General features: G+C 28.1%; 1 protein-coding gene across 2 annotated transcripts in view; it reads left to right on the top strand.

The window, feature by feature from the left end:
• Best2 (bestrophin 2) overlaps positions 1-19770 on the top strand; it is a 380716-nt gene that overhangs the window by 330834 nt on the left and 30112 nt on the right. Inside the window, exon 5 of one of the 2 annotated variants that reach the window (XM_075372465.1) lies at positions 261-499. The exons of the other annotated variant lie outside the window; for it this stretch is intronic. Coding sequence (XP_075228580.1) covers positions 261-499 — 239 coding nt within the window. The remainder of the gene's footprint in view (positions 1-260; positions 500-19770) is intronic. 2 annotated transcript variants of the gene reach the window in all.

The raw sequence follows: 19770 nt of genomic DNA, 5'->3' as shown, positions 1-19770 counted from the left end.
ATACATACAATAGAGCATAAGATTACTTTAGGAACACCTTATACAGGTCCTGTCAGTTAAAGCTATCAGAGTTTTAGAATATAGATATAGTTCTGTTTATATATAAATATTTAATTTCTTATTTATTACATTTTTTATTAAGATTTTAAATCTCATTAAACCAATATTTTATCTTTAGCAATAGAATTAGGTTTCATAATACTGTAGGTAGGCATTCTTTTTTAGATTATTTTGTAGTTATATATAAAGTAAATTAATAGGTTTGATGATGGAGAGCGAGAAAAAAATCTTTGAATTAATGGATGATCGTCACCCGATGACAAAATATTGGCTACCATTGACGTGGGCTACTAATATCATTAATCGTGCGAGAAGAGAAGGTCTTATACCGAGTGATCATATGGTACAAACAATATTACTTGAGATGTCAGATATACGTTGGAGGCTTGGATCGCTTATTGGCTATGATAATGTTACTGTACCTCTTGTCTATACGCAGGTAGGACTAAATTATCTTGTAAAAAATTAATCATTATTGTATATAATGTAAAATAATGTAAGATAATATATTTTTAAAGTTTGTATTAACATCAGTATTATTTTTATCTTTATTTTTATTTTTTATAAATATCAATACTGTACAATCTGACTGCACCTGATAAAGTTCAAGTTCAGTGATTGATAGGAAATATCTATTAACATGGCTTTGGCATTTTAAATCATTTCAGATCAGGTTAGACTTTATAAGTAAAATGTTTGTGCCTTTTACCAAGTAGGCATCATTTGTGTAACTTCAGATAATAACAGAGTATTTGGACAGGTCCACACCACACACTCCATTTTTCTGCTACTCTTAAGAAGTGGCTTCCCTACTCACTTAAAGAAGATGCCAACATGGCGTCTCATCATGACAAACTGGCAACAGACTCCTAGAACCATAAAAGTAAGAAGAAATAAAGGATAGGGAAAGTGTAAAGAAGAAAAAAGGAGCAATCAGCTTGCAGATGGATGCTCTGATTCAGGTTAGATTGATGTTGTTTACTGTCATGAACCCAATTTACTCTTTTTTCATATGCTTAATTAACAGGATGATAATGTTTGAGATGTTAGAATTATCAGACTGAAAAGGAATTCCCTCCACCATTTTAAGTTGGCAGCATGATTATAATTAATTAATATTTTTATTATATTTCAGGTGATGTAAAGTGATCTGAATGATACACGGTACTTGTTAATTGCTTCTAACATTACCATCATATAAAAATTGTATAATTGTTAATTTTAGGTTTAACTTTTGAGATTTATTCAAAACTTGATTATAGTTTGGCAAAGACCTTATGGAAATGTAATTCCAGTTATTTAAGAATTGAATTGCAATTCTTTTATTTTATAAAAATATTAGCATTATTTCATCATGCTGTTTTGTAATTCATTTAAAAATCATGATACATATATTTTTAGGCTGATGGTAGGTTTAACCTATCCCAGGGTTGTTAGTTGTTGCTGTATAAAAATTAGATAACGTTAGAGTAGTGTACCAGTCAAGTTTTACAAGTTACGTGGTCAGTTCTTTTCTCATCACAAAATTATTATATTTCCAATTAATAATTTTGTATTAGCCATTTAATTTATAAGGGTCACTGAATTAGATTAATACAGCAGTCTAATATACGCTTATATGAACTCATTATTACACACTTCAATACAAAACTGATGTTGATGCAAATTATTAAATTGTATTTATAATATATTTTTTGTACTGATAATCAAGATTATCTCTTTTCAGCTGTGTTTTTATAAATAAAAGATAAAACATAATTTAACTGAAATATATTTAGTCCGTATCAAATTGTTCATTATGTATAATGGTTTTAAAATAATTCACGAAAATAAATTTCAACTGCAGTACGTATTAATAATATAAGTAATATAACAATACATATTTTACATGTAAAAGAATATAATGCATAATAAAGTAAACAAGAGTCAATATCGAGGAAATGGTATCATTCATGTTAAAGTTGTACTGCACTCTTTTCTGGTTATTAAATAAAGTTTGTAATCACATATTTTACTTTTCATTTGATTTTTCTGATTAATTATTTTTTACTTTGGTTTATTTTATAATGATAAGTTAGATTTTACTTTGTAATCCCTTTTAGGGCACAGTATATCTTATTATTTCATGTTTTTTTTTTAGTCACCAATCCATTTACTGGTTTGATGATAATTCTTCATTTTTTCTGATCAGTACCAATCTTTTAATCTCAATATATTTACTACTTCCAACTCCTCAATTATCTGTTTTATATACTATAATCTTTGTTTACATCAACAATTTTCACCTTCTACTATGTGTGTTTTTCAAAAAGTAACAACTTAACCACCAAGACAGTAACAGAAAAACCTAAAAAAATCTAATACCAATAGTCAACTGTCATGGGATACCACATCATCAATCGATACATATAACATTAACTAATGGTCCATATAATGTACGTATTGGTACATATAACGTTATACCAATAATCAACTTTTGTGGGATCTGTGTCCCTTGAAATTAACTATTGATACTAGTATTTTTAGGTTTTTCCGTTACTGTGTTTGGGGGTTAAGCTGTTGATTTTTGAGTTTAATTGTCACAGTGGCCAGTATGTTAATGAATTATTTGAATTTTCAGAAAGTTATATATATATATATATATATATATATATATATATATATATATATATATATATATTTACATACATTCAAACACAAGTGAGGTGATTTTTGATTGTATAATGACAGAGATAGTGATTGCCTTTTTTTAGCTAGTTTTCATTATCAAACTTTTAGTTTCTCCCACTGCAATGGTCCTTACTATGCTTATTATAAAAAACAATAATGAGAAAGTAATATAATACATACATATAATTTTTTTTTAATCCTAAGGTTGCCAGTGATACAATAATTAATTAACTTGCACCATGTTTAGTTTATAATCGTAAGATTCTAAGTTTGGATTTAGGACTGTTGTAACATCCAGTTGTGTGAACTGCAAACACATATTATGAAGATTAAAAGGCATAACTGTAATGGTTATAATCAGCCTCACACAATTCGCAAGTCACTTTCAGGAACTATTTAGTCATTTTCAAGAACAAAAAACAAATCCCATGCCTGGTTCACAAAATAAAGTGGTTTTCTGTTATCTTCTTTTCTATAATATACAGTTGCAGTATCAGCATGCCTAGCCAAATGTAAACAATAATCATCTCTGTATGTGTCACCTTCATTCTGGAACATTCTTGCCACAGGTACTGTTTAGTTAACATTATAACTCTTAGAGAAAACATTTCTGAACAGCGCCCCTTATCTTAGGTAGTTTACGTGTCATAATCATAATAACTGGGACAAATAGTGTACAACATTATATTAATGTACCTCTTCTGTTGTGAAACAGTGTGTTATATAATTACATATAAAAAATGTTCTAATAACAATGTTTAATCAGTTGAAATATATTTTATTACTTTTAAGATTTTAAAAATATATTATGTTTTATTTTTTATTATTTAGTTAAATGATGTAAAATGGAATGGTAAATTTAATTACAAAATTTAGTTAGAATTATCTGTACAATATTGAATTTTCTGCTTTATGTATTATTACACTTTATCGCTTGGATTCGAATCTGGAAAATGTAATATTAAGGTAACGTATGCATATTTATTACTATACTTTCAATATTTTACACTTAGAAGTATGTATATTTATCTTTGTAATTTAGTAACATTGAGATTAGTCATCCATCGTACCATTAATGTAGAAAAATGCCACTGCTATAATGATAATATGTGATAGCTACTTGCCAATAATTATTTAATAATATTATTATTATTTTGCAGCATGGTAATTTATTTATTCATTAATATAAGTAATAGTATTTTATTTTTTTTAATAACTGGAAGTGTTATGTTGGGATGAGAGCATGGTTCTAATATTTTATAATAATGTGTTCTATAGTTTTTGCACAATTTGAAATATCTAATTGCAAATAATTCTATTATTATTAGTTTTTTTAATGAATTATTATCTGTGGTGTAAAATTAGTATTTTAGTGTTTTTCTATTTTATGTAGATTTTATTTTTATAGCACTAACATAATTATAATATTGTATTAGTAAATAATAATTCATTCTACATAGTTAGTTCTATTTATTTATTATTTTTAGAAGTACACTCAAGTTTGAACAAGAATACATTCATTCACTCAAAAAAAATATGAATATCCATGCATGACTATCACTTTTGTAATTTTTATTATTTTTTTATTTAAATTTTTAATTAATTACCAGTTTTGATTTCTAGGTGATGTATTTTCTTTCTTATATCATTATTTTTCTGTTTTGCTTTTGTTTTATTATTTTTTTTAATTTTTATTAATATAAAATTTATATTTCTCTTTTCTTCTTTCAGCCAACATATACTATGTATATATTTTAAGATTTTTTCATTAGTAATTGTTTTTCATGTGAATAATTTTTTATATTTTAATTACATATAATTACCCCATGTTTTTAAAAAAAATCTTATTAAATATTTTTTTTTCAATAATTTTACCAAAAACATTTAATTTTTACAAAGAAATTTGTATTTTTTTGTTTTCATTCCCTCTTTTTTCATTACTTATGTGATTTTTCAGTTTGTATTAACAATTTCTGTTTTAGTATAAGTATGTTTGTTACACGCACATATACGTGAGAAATTTAAGTTCCCAACATTAACTAATGTCTAGATTAGATTAAGCTGACATAATTATTAAAAATAAATTCAAAATAGAACACTAGATAAAGCTAGTAAATGTGGTTTAATATTTTTCCATTTGATGTGAAAAAATCTTAAGATATTATTATTGTTTTATTTGTGGTTTGATGTGAGAAATAGGAAATTCACAACTTTATCAAATAAAACACCTCAGGCACTAATTTGGTGCTTTTTGTAATCATACTGATAATCCAAAAAAAGACATGCAACCTTTCTAGGAAAATGATCTAGGTAGCCCTACTGGCTACCAGACAGTGTCATTATTACAGCATTATGGGTAGTGCTAGTGAGTTAGTTGTTGAATCCCATATTTACTAAACCAGGAAGAAGGAATTTAAGATAACAAAGGAATGAAATATCTGGAAAGATCAGTGTATTTTACAGTCCTCCTAATGACCCAATTGTCATTAAATACAGTGTTCATTTTAAGTGTGCCACCGTTGGGATATTGTAAACAAGATAAGCTACAAAAAACTTTAAATCGAAAGTTTGTTTTGATTTTTGAGTGCATTTAAAAATACAATATATCTGTAATTTCTCCACTGGTGGCAAACTAAATTTCTTTAAAATGAAAACCTACAGTTTTCATAGCATTTTTGGATGGAAAACATCATTCTAAAATATTTTTAATCTTGGACATTTTCTCTGTACACAACTGTTCAGGGTCTAATCCTCATTTCCAGTTGTAGCTATCAACAATATTTACCTAAAGTTGAACCTAACTCTACAGTATTGTAATTTTACTCTTTTGTTACTTTTTCTGTGGAAATTTATTTTCATATTTCATTATTTTGGTTATGTGTTTAAAATTGTACACTTTTTTTAACAGCTTTACAACGCTTTAAATTATTGGCTCAAATAATGTATTAATCTTGTTATTCTAGTAAATAAATCCAAAACCAAAACACAGTGTGAATGAAATAGTTAAGTTTTATTTCAATAAGTTTTAATTTCAATTTTAATTTAATGAAATTAACAAACTATTTTTTCAAAGCAATAAAATTGTAATACTGGACTTTGGTTCAACTCAATAGCCTACATATTGTCAATAATTACAAGATGAGATATAGCTCCTGAACAACTGTATTTGGTGGTAAATATCCAAGAATAAAAATGTCTTAGACTTAGATGATGTTTTCAAAAATTTATAAAAATTAGGGATGAATTTAAAAAAATTAAGCTGACCACTATACTGAAAAAGCGGTAGATTTCAAATGTGCCAATAGAGTATTTTTAAATTCTTTCAAAAATCAAGGAAAATTTTCCCGTTTAAAATTCTTTGTAGTTTTTCTTGTTTATGAGAACCCCAATCAATGGTAACTTAGTTAAAATGAAAATTCTGTAGAAAGATATATATTTTGTATATCAGCAGTGTGTATATATATATATATATATATATATATATATATATATATATTACATGTAATATATAAACCACTAAAACACAGTAATTAGATAAGTTAAATTTAACATATTAATTTCAAAGAATCAATTTTCATGACCTCCCACATCTTTAGTTGGTATTGAATTCTACAATTACGTTATAATATAATTCTTTAAAAAAATTTGTTATTTTAGTTTGTTCTTGTTTTGATATTTTAAGGTATTATGAATGCTTATGCAAATTTTGCTGTCATATATATATATATATATAGTGTTAGGTAAGTCATGGTGCACTTAATTTCATAAATTGATAGATAATAAAAGATAATTTTAATTACAAATTTCAGATTAATAGAAGAAGTTATTAAAACTAATAGAAGTAATCTCCTTGCATGAATTTGTAGACCTGAATCCAGTTTGATTTGTTTTAAAATGTTTAAATTAGTTGACTTAATGAAATCCTTTGTATGTCTGCAGTTATATGAAGATTCATATTTTTTAATGTGTTTGGTAAATTGTGATACTTTCCATTTTGCTGATCCATATAGTACAGCAATGTACTTTCCGATCTACATCTATACAGCAGTGCATTAAGCTCAAATATATTGATCAAAAAGCCCTTTAAAATGATCCAGCCTTTAAAGACATCATATAAGAATATCTTCATCCTGTCACATACATCTGAGTTGTAATATCAGATGTTATTTTTTAGAACCGAGCATAATTGATCTCCATTACCAGAGTGTTGATTAGTAAAGCTTAAAGCTGATTACAGAACTAAAGAAAAACAATCACTATTAATAAGTCTTCTCAAAGAAGATACGGATTAAAATACTATTTCATAAATTCATCTTTTAATCCTACTTTTGATCTTTTTAGGAGCCTTAAATTTAACTGCGAGGAATCTCAGATAAATTAAAACTTCCTCTACAAATGTATTATGCAGCAAAAGAACTTGGAAATTTTGTAAAGAAAAAGAAAATAAATTAAAAAATGTTTTATGAAGAATAATAACTACAGAATTGTTATTCATCAGTATTGTTTTTGAAATAAATTAAATCATATCCAGGATTGTGCATTCATTCAAAGAATTTACTTCCACTGGCTTTTACTATTCATCTGTTAATCTTAAATCTGTAATTAAAATTATTTGTAAAATGCCTATCAATTTATATTATGTGGCTTTATAAATGCATTTTGCAATTGAAAATCGTGTTTATTAATTCCTAATTTAAAATAGAATTTTTAATTTATTTGATTAAAATAGAATTTAAGATTATTTGGAATAGGTCCAGATAACCTTGTTTGAAATATGTATATCAGATGTTTTTACTGATTTTTTTTATTTAGTCTTCAATGCAAAAAAGGCCTTCTGTGAGGCACTTATCTTCAACCACACTTATTGGATCAACTTAATTATTATTTTGTTTTCCTGAACTGACTTGGAAAAAGTTAAAAACATTACATGAAATGCTCTGAAATGAAAGAAGCTTTTATGGGTTTCCAAATTTTTAAAATCTTATGTCAACTTTAGTCATAAATAATCTGGTCATTAAGTTCAAATTCAGATACAACCTGTAATATTAAAATACCTATAAAAAAATTTCTGAAATTTTATTTTTGTTTTTGTAACCATTTAATTTCACTGCACGTATGCGTGTTTTTACTTATAACAGCTAGTTCTATTAATTTTGTGACAAAAAATGTTTTCTTCCGTTTTAATCAATGAAGGTTGTTTAAAAATTAGGAGACAAATCGCAACAGCGGACAAATTATTTAATAGAATAAACTGAAAATGTGTCGTTCAAGACACATCCCTGACGTAGAAAATATCAGTTTAACAACTTATATTTTTATAATAATGGATATTCTTTTCGTTAGAAAAGAATATCCATTATTATAACCTCTTTTGTTTATTTTAAATTAAACTCCCCTTGAAACGTGTACCGTGGAAGAATAGTTTCTATGATAACATTTTTATTTTCTGAAGGTGTAAAAGAAGCTGAAATTCACTCGTGGTTATTAAAACGGTATGGTAAAATGTGTATTAACCGTACAGTCTTTTTTAAGTTGATTAAACAATTTAAATCTGACTAAATAAGTGTCACCGATTTTCATCGTAGCGAAAAATCAGTAGAAGTTTCGATTGACGCTTTGTAATAATGATCTTATTCGCTAAGACAGACCCATAAAATTTGAGAAATTACTGAAATTTATAGTGCGAGTTCGACACTGTCCATTTCATTATCCATGATATGCTGAATACCCACAAAGCGTGTTAGAAGTGAGTTCAGAGACGGTCGATTCAAAATAACAAAGACATTCGAATTCACATTTGGTTCGAAACTTAAACGACGATTTTTTTGTGAAAGAAAAAGCTTTTTTAGATCCCGCAATAATTCGTGATGAAACTTGAATTCATCATTTTGAACCGGAATCCAAAAGTCAGAGTATAGAATAGAAACATCCGAGGTTCACCACGAAAATATTTTTACCTCCGCATCAGCCGGTAAAGGAGTGCTAACTTTGTTTTGGGACTTTAAAGCCCCTATTTATTGTGATTATTTGGAAGAACAACGTACAATCAACTGTAAGTATTATTTTGACACGCTAGAAAATAAAATGAAACGCGAGTTAAGAAGGAAACGTCATGCTTCTCTCTCAAAGGGAGTTATTCTATGCATGATATGCACACTTCCATACCGCTCAAAAGACTGGGGAAGCTATTCAAAAATCGAGTCGGTAAGTGTTTCCGCATTTACCTAACCATGAGTCATGATCGCGTCCCGTCAGATTTTATTTTGGTTGGACCTCTTAAAGACCCCTACACACTTTTCAATCCAATCCGATCCGATGTCCTAAATATAGGATGTAAATGGCAAATTGTGTAGTATGTACGTTGATCGTCCTAACAAAAACGTTGTAATCCGATTTCGGAAGGTCAGACGGTCTTCCCCATCCGACTAGCCGACTTAGGACCACTGAAATATAGAAATATAGTAGTTCTATATTTCAGTGCTTAGGCCAGAACCTCTCCACTTTTCTTCCTAGATGGATAGTGTGCAGCGCAGTCGGACGTCGGTTTCGACTAGTAGTTTGTTTTCTTCAGTTTAAAGTATTTATTACTATACAAACAACGTGCTAACATAACGCTAGACTATATATATATATATATATATATATATATATATATATATATTGCTGGAAATTTTCAAACTCAAACAAAGAAGCACTGTAACTGCAAAAAAATTGTTTTTTAATGATTAGGAAACGTACACAATAAAAAATATCACATTTTCTATGAACGGCTTTACTATTCTCAGCAATAAAACACCATTCATTCATAAAAAATTCGGAAATCGTCCGAGTTCAATTGCTTCAACAATATCAAATGGATAAATTTCTTTCTTTCCTTTAGCCACATTTTTGTTCAAAATTTCCTTTCTGGTGGCGGCTTTTGGAGGATCAACAATGTTGCAAGAGTAACCCCAATTTCTGGATTTTTCGACAAAAACAGTGCCATTACGAGGTTGTGATCAGGTCGGATGTCTCAGTGGTACTGACTAATGACAAGATCAGAAGAAAGAAATTGTAGAGTGTGGATAGCGATCTCCTTTCCTAAATTGGAGATCGGTTCTGATTAGATCGGAAGGTGTGTATGAGACTTAAAGTTTTTACTTGGCATCGATCTCGGCGACTATGAGCGGGTTAAGATTGCTCACATAGAGGTGAACAATTCTTCATTATCGAAATAAGAAAAATTGAATGAATACCTAAATGTAGCCATAGATTTGAAAGTAAAATCAGTTCCATTATCATTGACCAAATAGTAATTTTTCAATAGTCATATGTCTCTTTAATTATTAAACGACGATTGTATAATAATTTAAATTTTTATTAATTTGTTGTGTTGATTTATTCCGATTTTATTAATTTATGTTGTTTTAATAGTTTTGAAAATGGTAATGATTTTGTAATTCTTTATGAAAAAAAAAATTATTACAATTACTTATAATTTAAAATAAATAATTAATTTGTCATTTGCAGTTTACTTACTGGATTAATTAGTGGTAAGTTACTGATGATTGTTTTTTTAAGTTTTTTAAAAATAATTAATTACTTTTCAGGATTTACTTTTTAATGATAAAAAATATTAAATAAATTATTGAAAAAGATAAAGAATTTACCACTTATCTGATTATTATTTACCTCACACCGCATTTTAGTTCTGCTTAGACTTGCATCAGGATTAAAAGAAGACATTCATTGACAAATCATAACCTTTGATTTCCCTTATTATATTAATAATCACTTTTTATTTTTATAATTAATGAGTATATAACATTTTTTCAGGTAATCTGACTAATTAAAGGTAAAATCATATATTCTTAGTCTATTTTGTTATTTCTAATTTATTACTATTATTATTGATTTATAAAGCATATACTCTCATGACTCTCCTACTACATGCAGCTGATTCTTAGTTTCTTGTATCAACGTTCTCCACCTCTGAAAAAACATATCCTTCTCGATCTCACCACTATGTCTTTCCACAGCCTGGGTATCGTTATCTGCCATCAATGTTTGAGTTTTGCTACAACGCTTTATTCTGTCAATCTTGCTCTTCATTGATTCACTGTCTGGTCTAAAAGTATGGCTAGTGTATTGCAATCTCCCAATCAATATGATCACTAATTACATCCATTTTTTTTTTTAATACCATGGATTTAAAGTGAAACTGATTTTTTAAAGAATTATGGTCTATAATATGATTTTATCTTACCTAATATACGCTTTTTCTTTATTTTTTCCTGTATTCAGCTTTTGGAATGTCCCCTTTCAAACTTCAGCAGTAATTGATAAGCATAATCAGGCTCAGTTTCTCCAGTAGTGTGTTAAGGTATTACACCAAAAAGACATCTCAAATATTTAGAAAGTAAATTAAATGTTTTTTATATTTTTATAATAAGGGAATCTCAAAAGCTTGTTATGCTTTCACTCTCTCCAAATCATATGATTGTGGAAAATTTTTTTCTACACTCAAGGACAGTAAGATCAAATGTTTTATATATATATTTTAGAGCAGTTTTAGTCTAGAAGAAAATTAAAAACTCTGTTACAATAAAATAAAGATAACTGTGTAATATCAGGATTGTTGGAACATTTGATCTATTCTCAATAAAAATATAACAGTAATAATAATTTTATCTATCTTTAGCATCTCTTTTATGCAGCAGTATGGATTTATATATTATTACATTAAATATTTTTATCTGATCAAGAGTAGCATCCAGTCCTCATAAGACATTACTAGCACATATAGAATAAGACAGTCGATGGCTGCTACCTTTGAGCCTCTCAAACTGCTCTGGCTTTTATCCAAAGCTTTACCTGCTGAGCCCTTACCTTCTTTTCATCATTAATTTGCCTTAAAGACTATTGACTATTTGTTCTCTGCTGTTTTCAATAATTCTGGTGAACATATTGTACATATATCTTTTCTTGAATATAATATTGGTGCGAGTTACCCAACCACAGCTTAATGATGCTGTTCAGATCAGTTCAGAATGGTAATGCTGTTGTTCTGTTCAGAACTTCTTAATAGCCAAATGTCTTCGCTGTAATCTAACTTGTTATTATTATTGAACATTTTCTGTTCACAACTTGCAATACGTGCATTGGTAAATGCTTCCCCAAGATGTTTTTGTTTTGGTGGACTTTCATTAAAGGAAATTTTCATTAAGATTCAAGCATATGAAACAGAATCTAACTGAATAACAAAGATTTATTGAGTTATAAAATGAATAGAAAACGAAAAGTGAGTTGTTCTAGGAAGGGATGATCGGTTCTTATGAATATTATTTTCTTAGCAACGGAACAACCTTTTAATAAATGCGGTATCCTCATTAGGGAATTTTATCTATGCTCATATTTTTCATTTGTTTCTTGGGGTAGGATTCAGTGATATTTTCATGTTTGTATGGCTGTTTCTAACGTCAACTCTGTACGGGAAAATGTTTTGCGAGTGAAAAATGTCTTACTCGACCGGGATTTGAACGCGGAGTTTTCCGGATGGAGGGTTTTCCCGAGGAGGACGGCATAATTTAATGATTTATTTACTTGATCGTAAATTACGTGTTTCTGTTATTTTGTCAATTAAAAATAATTTCAGTAATCTATATTTTGCCAATGACAATCGATTTAAAAAATTTAAATAACATAATTAGTCGTTCGTTCTGTTAAAAGAGCGACCTTGAAGAAAGAATTACTAGATCGATGGATTCTTCGGAAATGATTTTTTTTATATTTCATTTACCTAGAATATGATAATGAATCGTAGAATAAATCTTTCATTGAGAAAATGATCGTCCGTTGCTATAATAAGCATAAACACCAATGACAAGGACGCGACTTTGATCAGGGACTGAAAGAAACAAAAAGAAAGGAGTAAACCTGTAGCTATAAAAACGGCTTCGCCATTCATTTATTTTCTTTAAATATAATGTGGTAAATAATAATAAATGAAATTAAAAACAAAAAAGCCTATTAATCAAATCGATTGAACTTGTCTACCGATCATTTCGTCAAGCTATAAACATTTCCTTCCTCTTTTACCAGAAATTCCGTGACCGAATGTTATTTTTAAAGTACTTAAAAAAGTTGACAAAAAATACGTAATAAATTGAATTAGGTATACTGCGTAACTAAGAAAGAAGGTCGTAACTATTTAAATTAGTTGTGTTTTTCGTTTTAAAGGTATGTTTTTTTGTAAATGTGATGACGTAATACGCTAAATAAAAAGGTATTCATAAATAAATATCAAGATTGTAATAATACTTCGTATAAGAAATGCGACCACTTTGATCATTAACTAGACGATAATAATTTGAATTTCTTATCATCATAGTTTATTTATTATGAAACTTTACAGGAAATATAATTATCTATGTTAACTATTATTTTCGCCGTCATAGTTAAGTATCGAACAAACAAATGAATAAATCTTTTATTCTAATCGATACGTAATGATATATAGGTCACGTCAGGAGTGGGTACAATTAAATTACAAGATAAAAAAGTAGATGTGATTAAAGTTCATACTAATTATTAAAATTAAAATTTTTGAAATAATATCAAGGTAAATACGTGAAAATATTAAATATAAAAAATAACTACAAAATAATTCACACTTCAGAAGTTGCAATTAAAAAATATTTTGAGCACATCTTCATGTATACGTTAACTGGTTGCGAAAAAATAATTAAAAGAAAATTAATTAGTACTGTTTAAAAATTTATTGACAGAATAATATTACTAAAATATTGAATGCTCTACACTGAATAATATTACTAAAATATTATTGTTTCTGTAAGAAATTTTCATTGCAATTTAAATGAACTGGAGCGAAAGTTAAACGAACGGGAGCATGATGAAAGTAACAAGGTGTCGCACAACCCAGCGTTGCGCAGTGGCTCGTCCCAAAATCCTTTTCCCGCCATGATGTTTAAATTCGTTTATGCGGTTGGCGCACAAACAGAAGCAAGACATCAATGTGATTAAAGGCAGAATTATCAAGGGGGGAGGGAACAATTCATCTGTGCAAAAATTTAATTTGTATAAATCATATAATTTTTTAGATTAATTAATTTTAGAACTTAAAATTTAGTAATAATTGAAGATGAAGTCAATACGTTCAGAGAAAATTTCATTCCATTGATCGATTAGCCAGTAATATATTCTTTTCATTTTTCCCATACAGGCATTTGAATTCGAAATTTAATCATATTTATTTCATCAAAATTTAAATTCAGATAAAAAACACACTTTTGAACTTACCATGTTCAATTTTTATATTATCACGTGATTTTCCGCATTTTTGTAGCCACACACTTTGTAATGCTTCATTCTCCGGGAACGGAAAATATTTCACGTTCTTTTTCGCTGGCGAATCAGTTCTGCTCAAACAATTGGGGAAATAACACGACGGCATATTTACATTTGTATCAGAATAAATTTGTATAAAAAAAAAAAAAACACTGTTTAAAAGTGAGTAGTTATAAAATCGAGAAAATTCAGAGACAAACTATCCGTGTAAAAGCTAAAACAGAATTGTGTCTTCAGAGAGAAAATTCTTTTCTGCTTTGTCCAGGTAAAAAAATGAGTCACACTTGTAAAACAAAACGGATTAAGATATCAAACCTGAATGCAGAACAATTGTTCTCTTTATTGCACGCGGTTTAAAATGGTTTACCTAAAAAATCCCGTGCATTTCATTTGACTCAGAAAAAATATGTTTATTGAATATAAAATTATTTTTCACTAAACAACAACATTTTATTTTTATTTCGGTATTATAAAGTAATATTCATTTTGGTATCCGTAAAAAAATAAATAATATCTCATTTTCCCGTGTAAATTAGATTATTAAAAGCAATTTCTTTCAAAAATTGTTTTGTGATAATATTTTTAATTAAACTAAAAAATCATCAATTCCGAAGATTGACCAAAATAAATAATATCAGATCTTTAGTTATAAAATTTTTAAGTTGCACTTCATAAGATATGTCCTCTGTTTGTTTGTTTAGGTTTTCATTCATTATTTTGAATTTTATCTTAATTAACAATCAATTTCAATGCTCTTAAGAATCAATAGACTTGTATAAAATATTTATTTTTATTAAGGATTATTAAAAAAAAAAATTTTTATTATATTTAATAAATATTCGATTGTTAGCTCGTTTAATCATTATCACGTATTTAAAATTTTTGTACAACTAAAAACTTTTGTCCCAAAATCCCTTACTTATATGTTCAAATAACCCGGTAGAAAATGAGATTTTGGGACGAGCGTATACGCATGCGCGCCGAATACTGTGCGCAATGCTACACCTTGTTACTTTCATCATGGTTTTTAGTATTTAGGTAATTTATTAAAAATGATAATGTAAGCATAAAGGTCCGTTCTCGTAAGCCGAAGTATTGTGACGAGTACTCGAAAATATTCTGATGTGTGGTTCGGTAGTGATGATATTGTTTTAAGAATAACTATCTATTCATTTTAGGAAAGATTCTACATTCATAAATATAAGAATAAATTAACATTTTTAATCTGTTAAATATCGATCTATGTGAATCGTACCCCAAATAATTATCTGATAGCAGTTTCTGTTCTTTAAAACTCGTTTTAACTTTTTGAGAGTGTTAGAAAAGATAACGTTATTCTTTAAACGGAATATACGTGATCATAGTAAATATTTAATAATGAAGACAAGCTTTAGTGTTTTTGTTAAGGGACTTCAAAGCAAAACAGTACTGTTCTTTTGTTAAACGAAATCAATGGCCAGAAACATTCCATCGTCACTATTGATGGAATCTTATTTATAGAATTGAACTCTTAAAATGATTTCAATTAACCACACATCTCAAGAGTGGTCGACCTAAGACTACAAGACAAGACTTCATTTGCATTCATACATGTCATCGTCTAAAGTATTACCTTACAGTGGTTCCAGAGGCTAAACAGAAAAAGGAATATAAATAAAGAGAGATTGTAGTAAATAAACCAGGTAACAGAGCTTGAATGACATAATAATTTTGTGTGTAGGATAAAATATCAGTACAGAACAGAAAGAAGTGATTTGAGAATTTTATCAAACCCATTCAAATCACAGATTCCTAAAAAAAAAAAGAAAAAAAAAAAAAATTAGCAACTTTGACATTAAAATTGTGTCACAAATTTATCATTTCCACTAAAAATTGTAGAGTTGCTCTCCATGGGATCTTCAGGTTATGATAGACTTAAATTGACTAATAGATTGTTTTGAGGTATAACATATGCTAAATTTCATTTTTCTATGTCTAAAGGTTGAAAAACTATTTACACACACACACACACACACATATATATATATATATATATATCCCATTGGTAGTCAGAGGATTAAATTTCTACTTTTTGAAGTTGGTGCCAAATTAAGTGTAGTAAATTGTTGGAAGTTGTTTTTAATTTAATGTTTGTTTTATCACAAAAGAATTGTTAAATTTTAAATGCCTTCTATGAGGCCGTTTTATTTAATTAAAAAAAAAATATTATTAAAAGAATTTCAAATGGTGGTTTCAACCCTCCAGAAACCTTATTATCAGCAGAAACTTTATTGTGCAGTGTGTTTGTGCTCCTATTACTTTAGTATGGTTGTACGAATTTTATAAATAGATACCAGACAATTCACCTCATTCCCGTAGGTTAAGACAATTAAGTGCATTACATATTACGTGATTGTTGTAATGTTGTTGCATAACATGCGACAACTGTTAGATGCCAACTTCTTGCAGCTGGATGGAAAGCTCACTGGCCAGCTAAAAAATAGCTTCTAACACCAGCAATATGTAAAAAAGACTCTTGTGGGCTGAAGAATGCTATCTGGACCAAAGAAGACTGGAAAAATGTTATGTTTTCTGACGAGTCACATTTTTATGTTCAGGGACAAAGGGTCAATATATTAGAAAAGTATCAAATGAAAATACATCACTGGCTCATATACAGCAATCAGTTAAACATCTCCAGAAAAAAATTTTTTCAGGTTGTTTCACATCTGAAGACCTTTGTTCCAGTAAGTGTTGTTGAAAAATGATATGTATACCAAGATTCTGAAGGAAAGAGTTGTGACACAACTTTAAAACAAATTTCCAACAAGATTTGGTGCCATGCCAAACTACCAAAAAAGGAAAGATTTTTCTGAAGAATAAAACATTAAAGTACTCCCATGGCCTAGCAACTCCCCAGATTTAAACCTGTTTGATAATTTTGGAAAATATTCAAACAACTCAAAAATGAATTATATCACAAAAATTGATCTCATTAAAGCAATAATATCGGTATTATTTCACAATAAAGAAATTTAAAAAATGCATAATACATTTGCTGAATCGATGCCAAATTGCGTGTGTGAAGAGATAAAATGACATATTTTAATTGCAAGATATTCAAAAATAGTAAAGGTATAATTTTTTTCCTTTAAATAAAGTTACTTTTTATTAAATAACATCTGTGTTTGAATTAATTTGCACACTACTGTATTTATATGTACTATTATTTATAGTACTGCTGAAGAGTGCAGGTGATCATACTCATGGGTAGATTACAATCAAGATCAAGATTTTTAGGTGTTCTGTACCAAATGGCTTACTGCATATGAATTTCATCATTTGTTTGCTGCAGGCGAAACCTTCAAGAATGCCTATTCTGTCATAAAATACTAACTTGCTAAGATATTTTTAAGAATTTTTTTCTACTTCCCAAATTGATGTTTAAAAATAGATTTCTTTGCATTCAATTTGTATACATACTCGTATTTCCATCGAAAACTTGACATCATTTCTTGCAGCTAATTTAATAAGACAGAACAAACTTTAAGATACAAAAATGCAGTATCAGATCAGTGTTTGGGTCCATTAAATATGAATCATGTAACTGATAATTTATCCATGTGTATATTTATGAATGTCCAACCTTTGCTATAAACAAGTCACTTATTCTTAAAAAATAACAATAACGACCCTTATCAAACCAGCCAACAGAACTGTTTTCATGTTACTTGACATAATACTATCCACTGTGAGAAAGCACCTTATTTATACTTCCATTGCCATTTTTAATAATTTACTGATATATTTAAAAGATCTTCCCACCAATTTATTAATAATGAAATTAAAACATTCTCTTTTATTGAAATGATAATATGTTGTTGGGTTTTTAAATAATTCTAGTTACAAAAATTGTAAGAAAGCTTGAATTTTATGCATATTCTTTTAACACGTCCATAAATATGTCCAAATAACTTTCATTATCTTCTGAATTATAATTTACTTAATATTTTGACATGTTTATATTTTAAATGATTAATACAGACAATAACTACTTTTATTTTCAGTTAATTGTATGTTTTGTGACATTGTTCTACTTAAGGATTTACCGTTTTCCTCGATCTCTCTAGGAATATCTTGGGGATATTTTATCCATAGAGCAGCAAATCCGCTTGTTCCTGATGTGATATTTTACCAATCAGAATAAAATATTTATTTATATTAAATTTCACATTATAGTAGAGAATAGATAATGTATTTTCTGAAAATTATTCATTTACTCTGATGTAAAAATCCCATTACTGTAGTTCTGGACCAGGTAATCTTAGATGAAAATAAACAAAATTAGTGATCGCACAACTAGCTAAATAATAGTTATTTATCTACAAGTGCCACTTCCAACATTTTTGTTGGATTGTTTAGAATGTCATTATTACAAATTTACTGTTATGAATGTTTTAAAGTTCATGAATATTTAAATAATATTAATGAGTTTAAAAATATTTGAATATTGTAACTGTAAATAAAAAAGTGGGACATTAAAGGTAATTTGTAATTGATCCAGATTTTTTCTGCATTAAATGCATTCCCATCAGATCCAGGTTGTCAAGTTTTTACTTTAATTACTTATGTTTTCAAACCTACTGTTATTTCAGTTATTTTTGTTCATTAATTATACTTTTCATTGTTTTATATTTTTGTTTTCCATAAAGAATTTAAATATTTTATTCTACCACATTTTCCCAATTTTATAATCAAATTGTTTTAACAATAAAACAAACCTTGCATAATAACTCACTGATGAATTATTGGGATGTTAAATTTTAAATGTCCATCAATTACTACATTCATTAAGCTCTAAATAATCATCTGTATTATTATTTTTGTTAATCATTTTATTTATTGTTTAAACTTTATGTTGTTCTTGTTGATTCTACTATGGATAAGCGTTTTTGAATTAATGGAGGATTCAGGATCAGATTAAATATATTCAGTTTCATTTGAATGTGAATCCTTGTTAGTGAGCTACTTAAGTTATCAAAGTTCACTAAGTAGCCCTGATGAAAATCAGATGAGGCCAACTGTTTTATTGCGATTGAAATATATGCTGATTAAACTAAATCTCTCATTATACAAGCCCTTGGATTCATTTGTTCGGGTCCTAGAGGCAAGATAATAAACACATCCTCTATGTGTTAATCATCCTCTTCCTCTTATCTCCCATTTCCTTGTACTGTATTCTTCTACCTCAAGTGAATGCCAATAGATCAGGTCACTGTTGTCCTGTTTCTACATCTTTGGTTGTTAGAATTTTTTATTAGCCTGCAGATCAAATCAGTTTCTTTATTGGGGAGTCACTGAGATGGCAACCCATTTATTCTGCCTGTAACCCTATCCAAGAACTCCTATTTCCTACACAAGAGTTCTCCACAAAACCAAAATTGAGGTGTCTGTCAGTTAAAGTAAGGGCTTCCCTATTCCTAAATAGGAGGAGTAATTTAATCTAAATTTACAGTTTTGTTTTTTTGCCTTCTTTCATTATTCTTGTTGAACTCAGTTCCTTAATCTAGTATGAATGAAAGTTAAACATTTCTTTTCCTTTTTCTTTTCTTTTCGCAATGCTATTATTATTTACACATTAAAATGAATTAAAATTAGTAATAAAGTTGGTGAACGTGTATGAATGCATTACATGTTTTATTTACTTTAATTAGC

Source organism: Lycorma delicatula, chromosome 8, assembly GCF_047948215.1.
Source record: "Lycorma delicatula isolate Av1 chromosome 8, ASM4794821v1, whole genome shotgun sequence".
NCBI lineage: Eukaryota > Metazoa > Arthropoda > Insecta > Hemiptera > Fulgoridae > Lycorma > Lycorma delicatula.
Note: the sequence above shows the minus strand (reverse complement) of the source record. Positions and strands in the feature narration are given on the sequence as shown.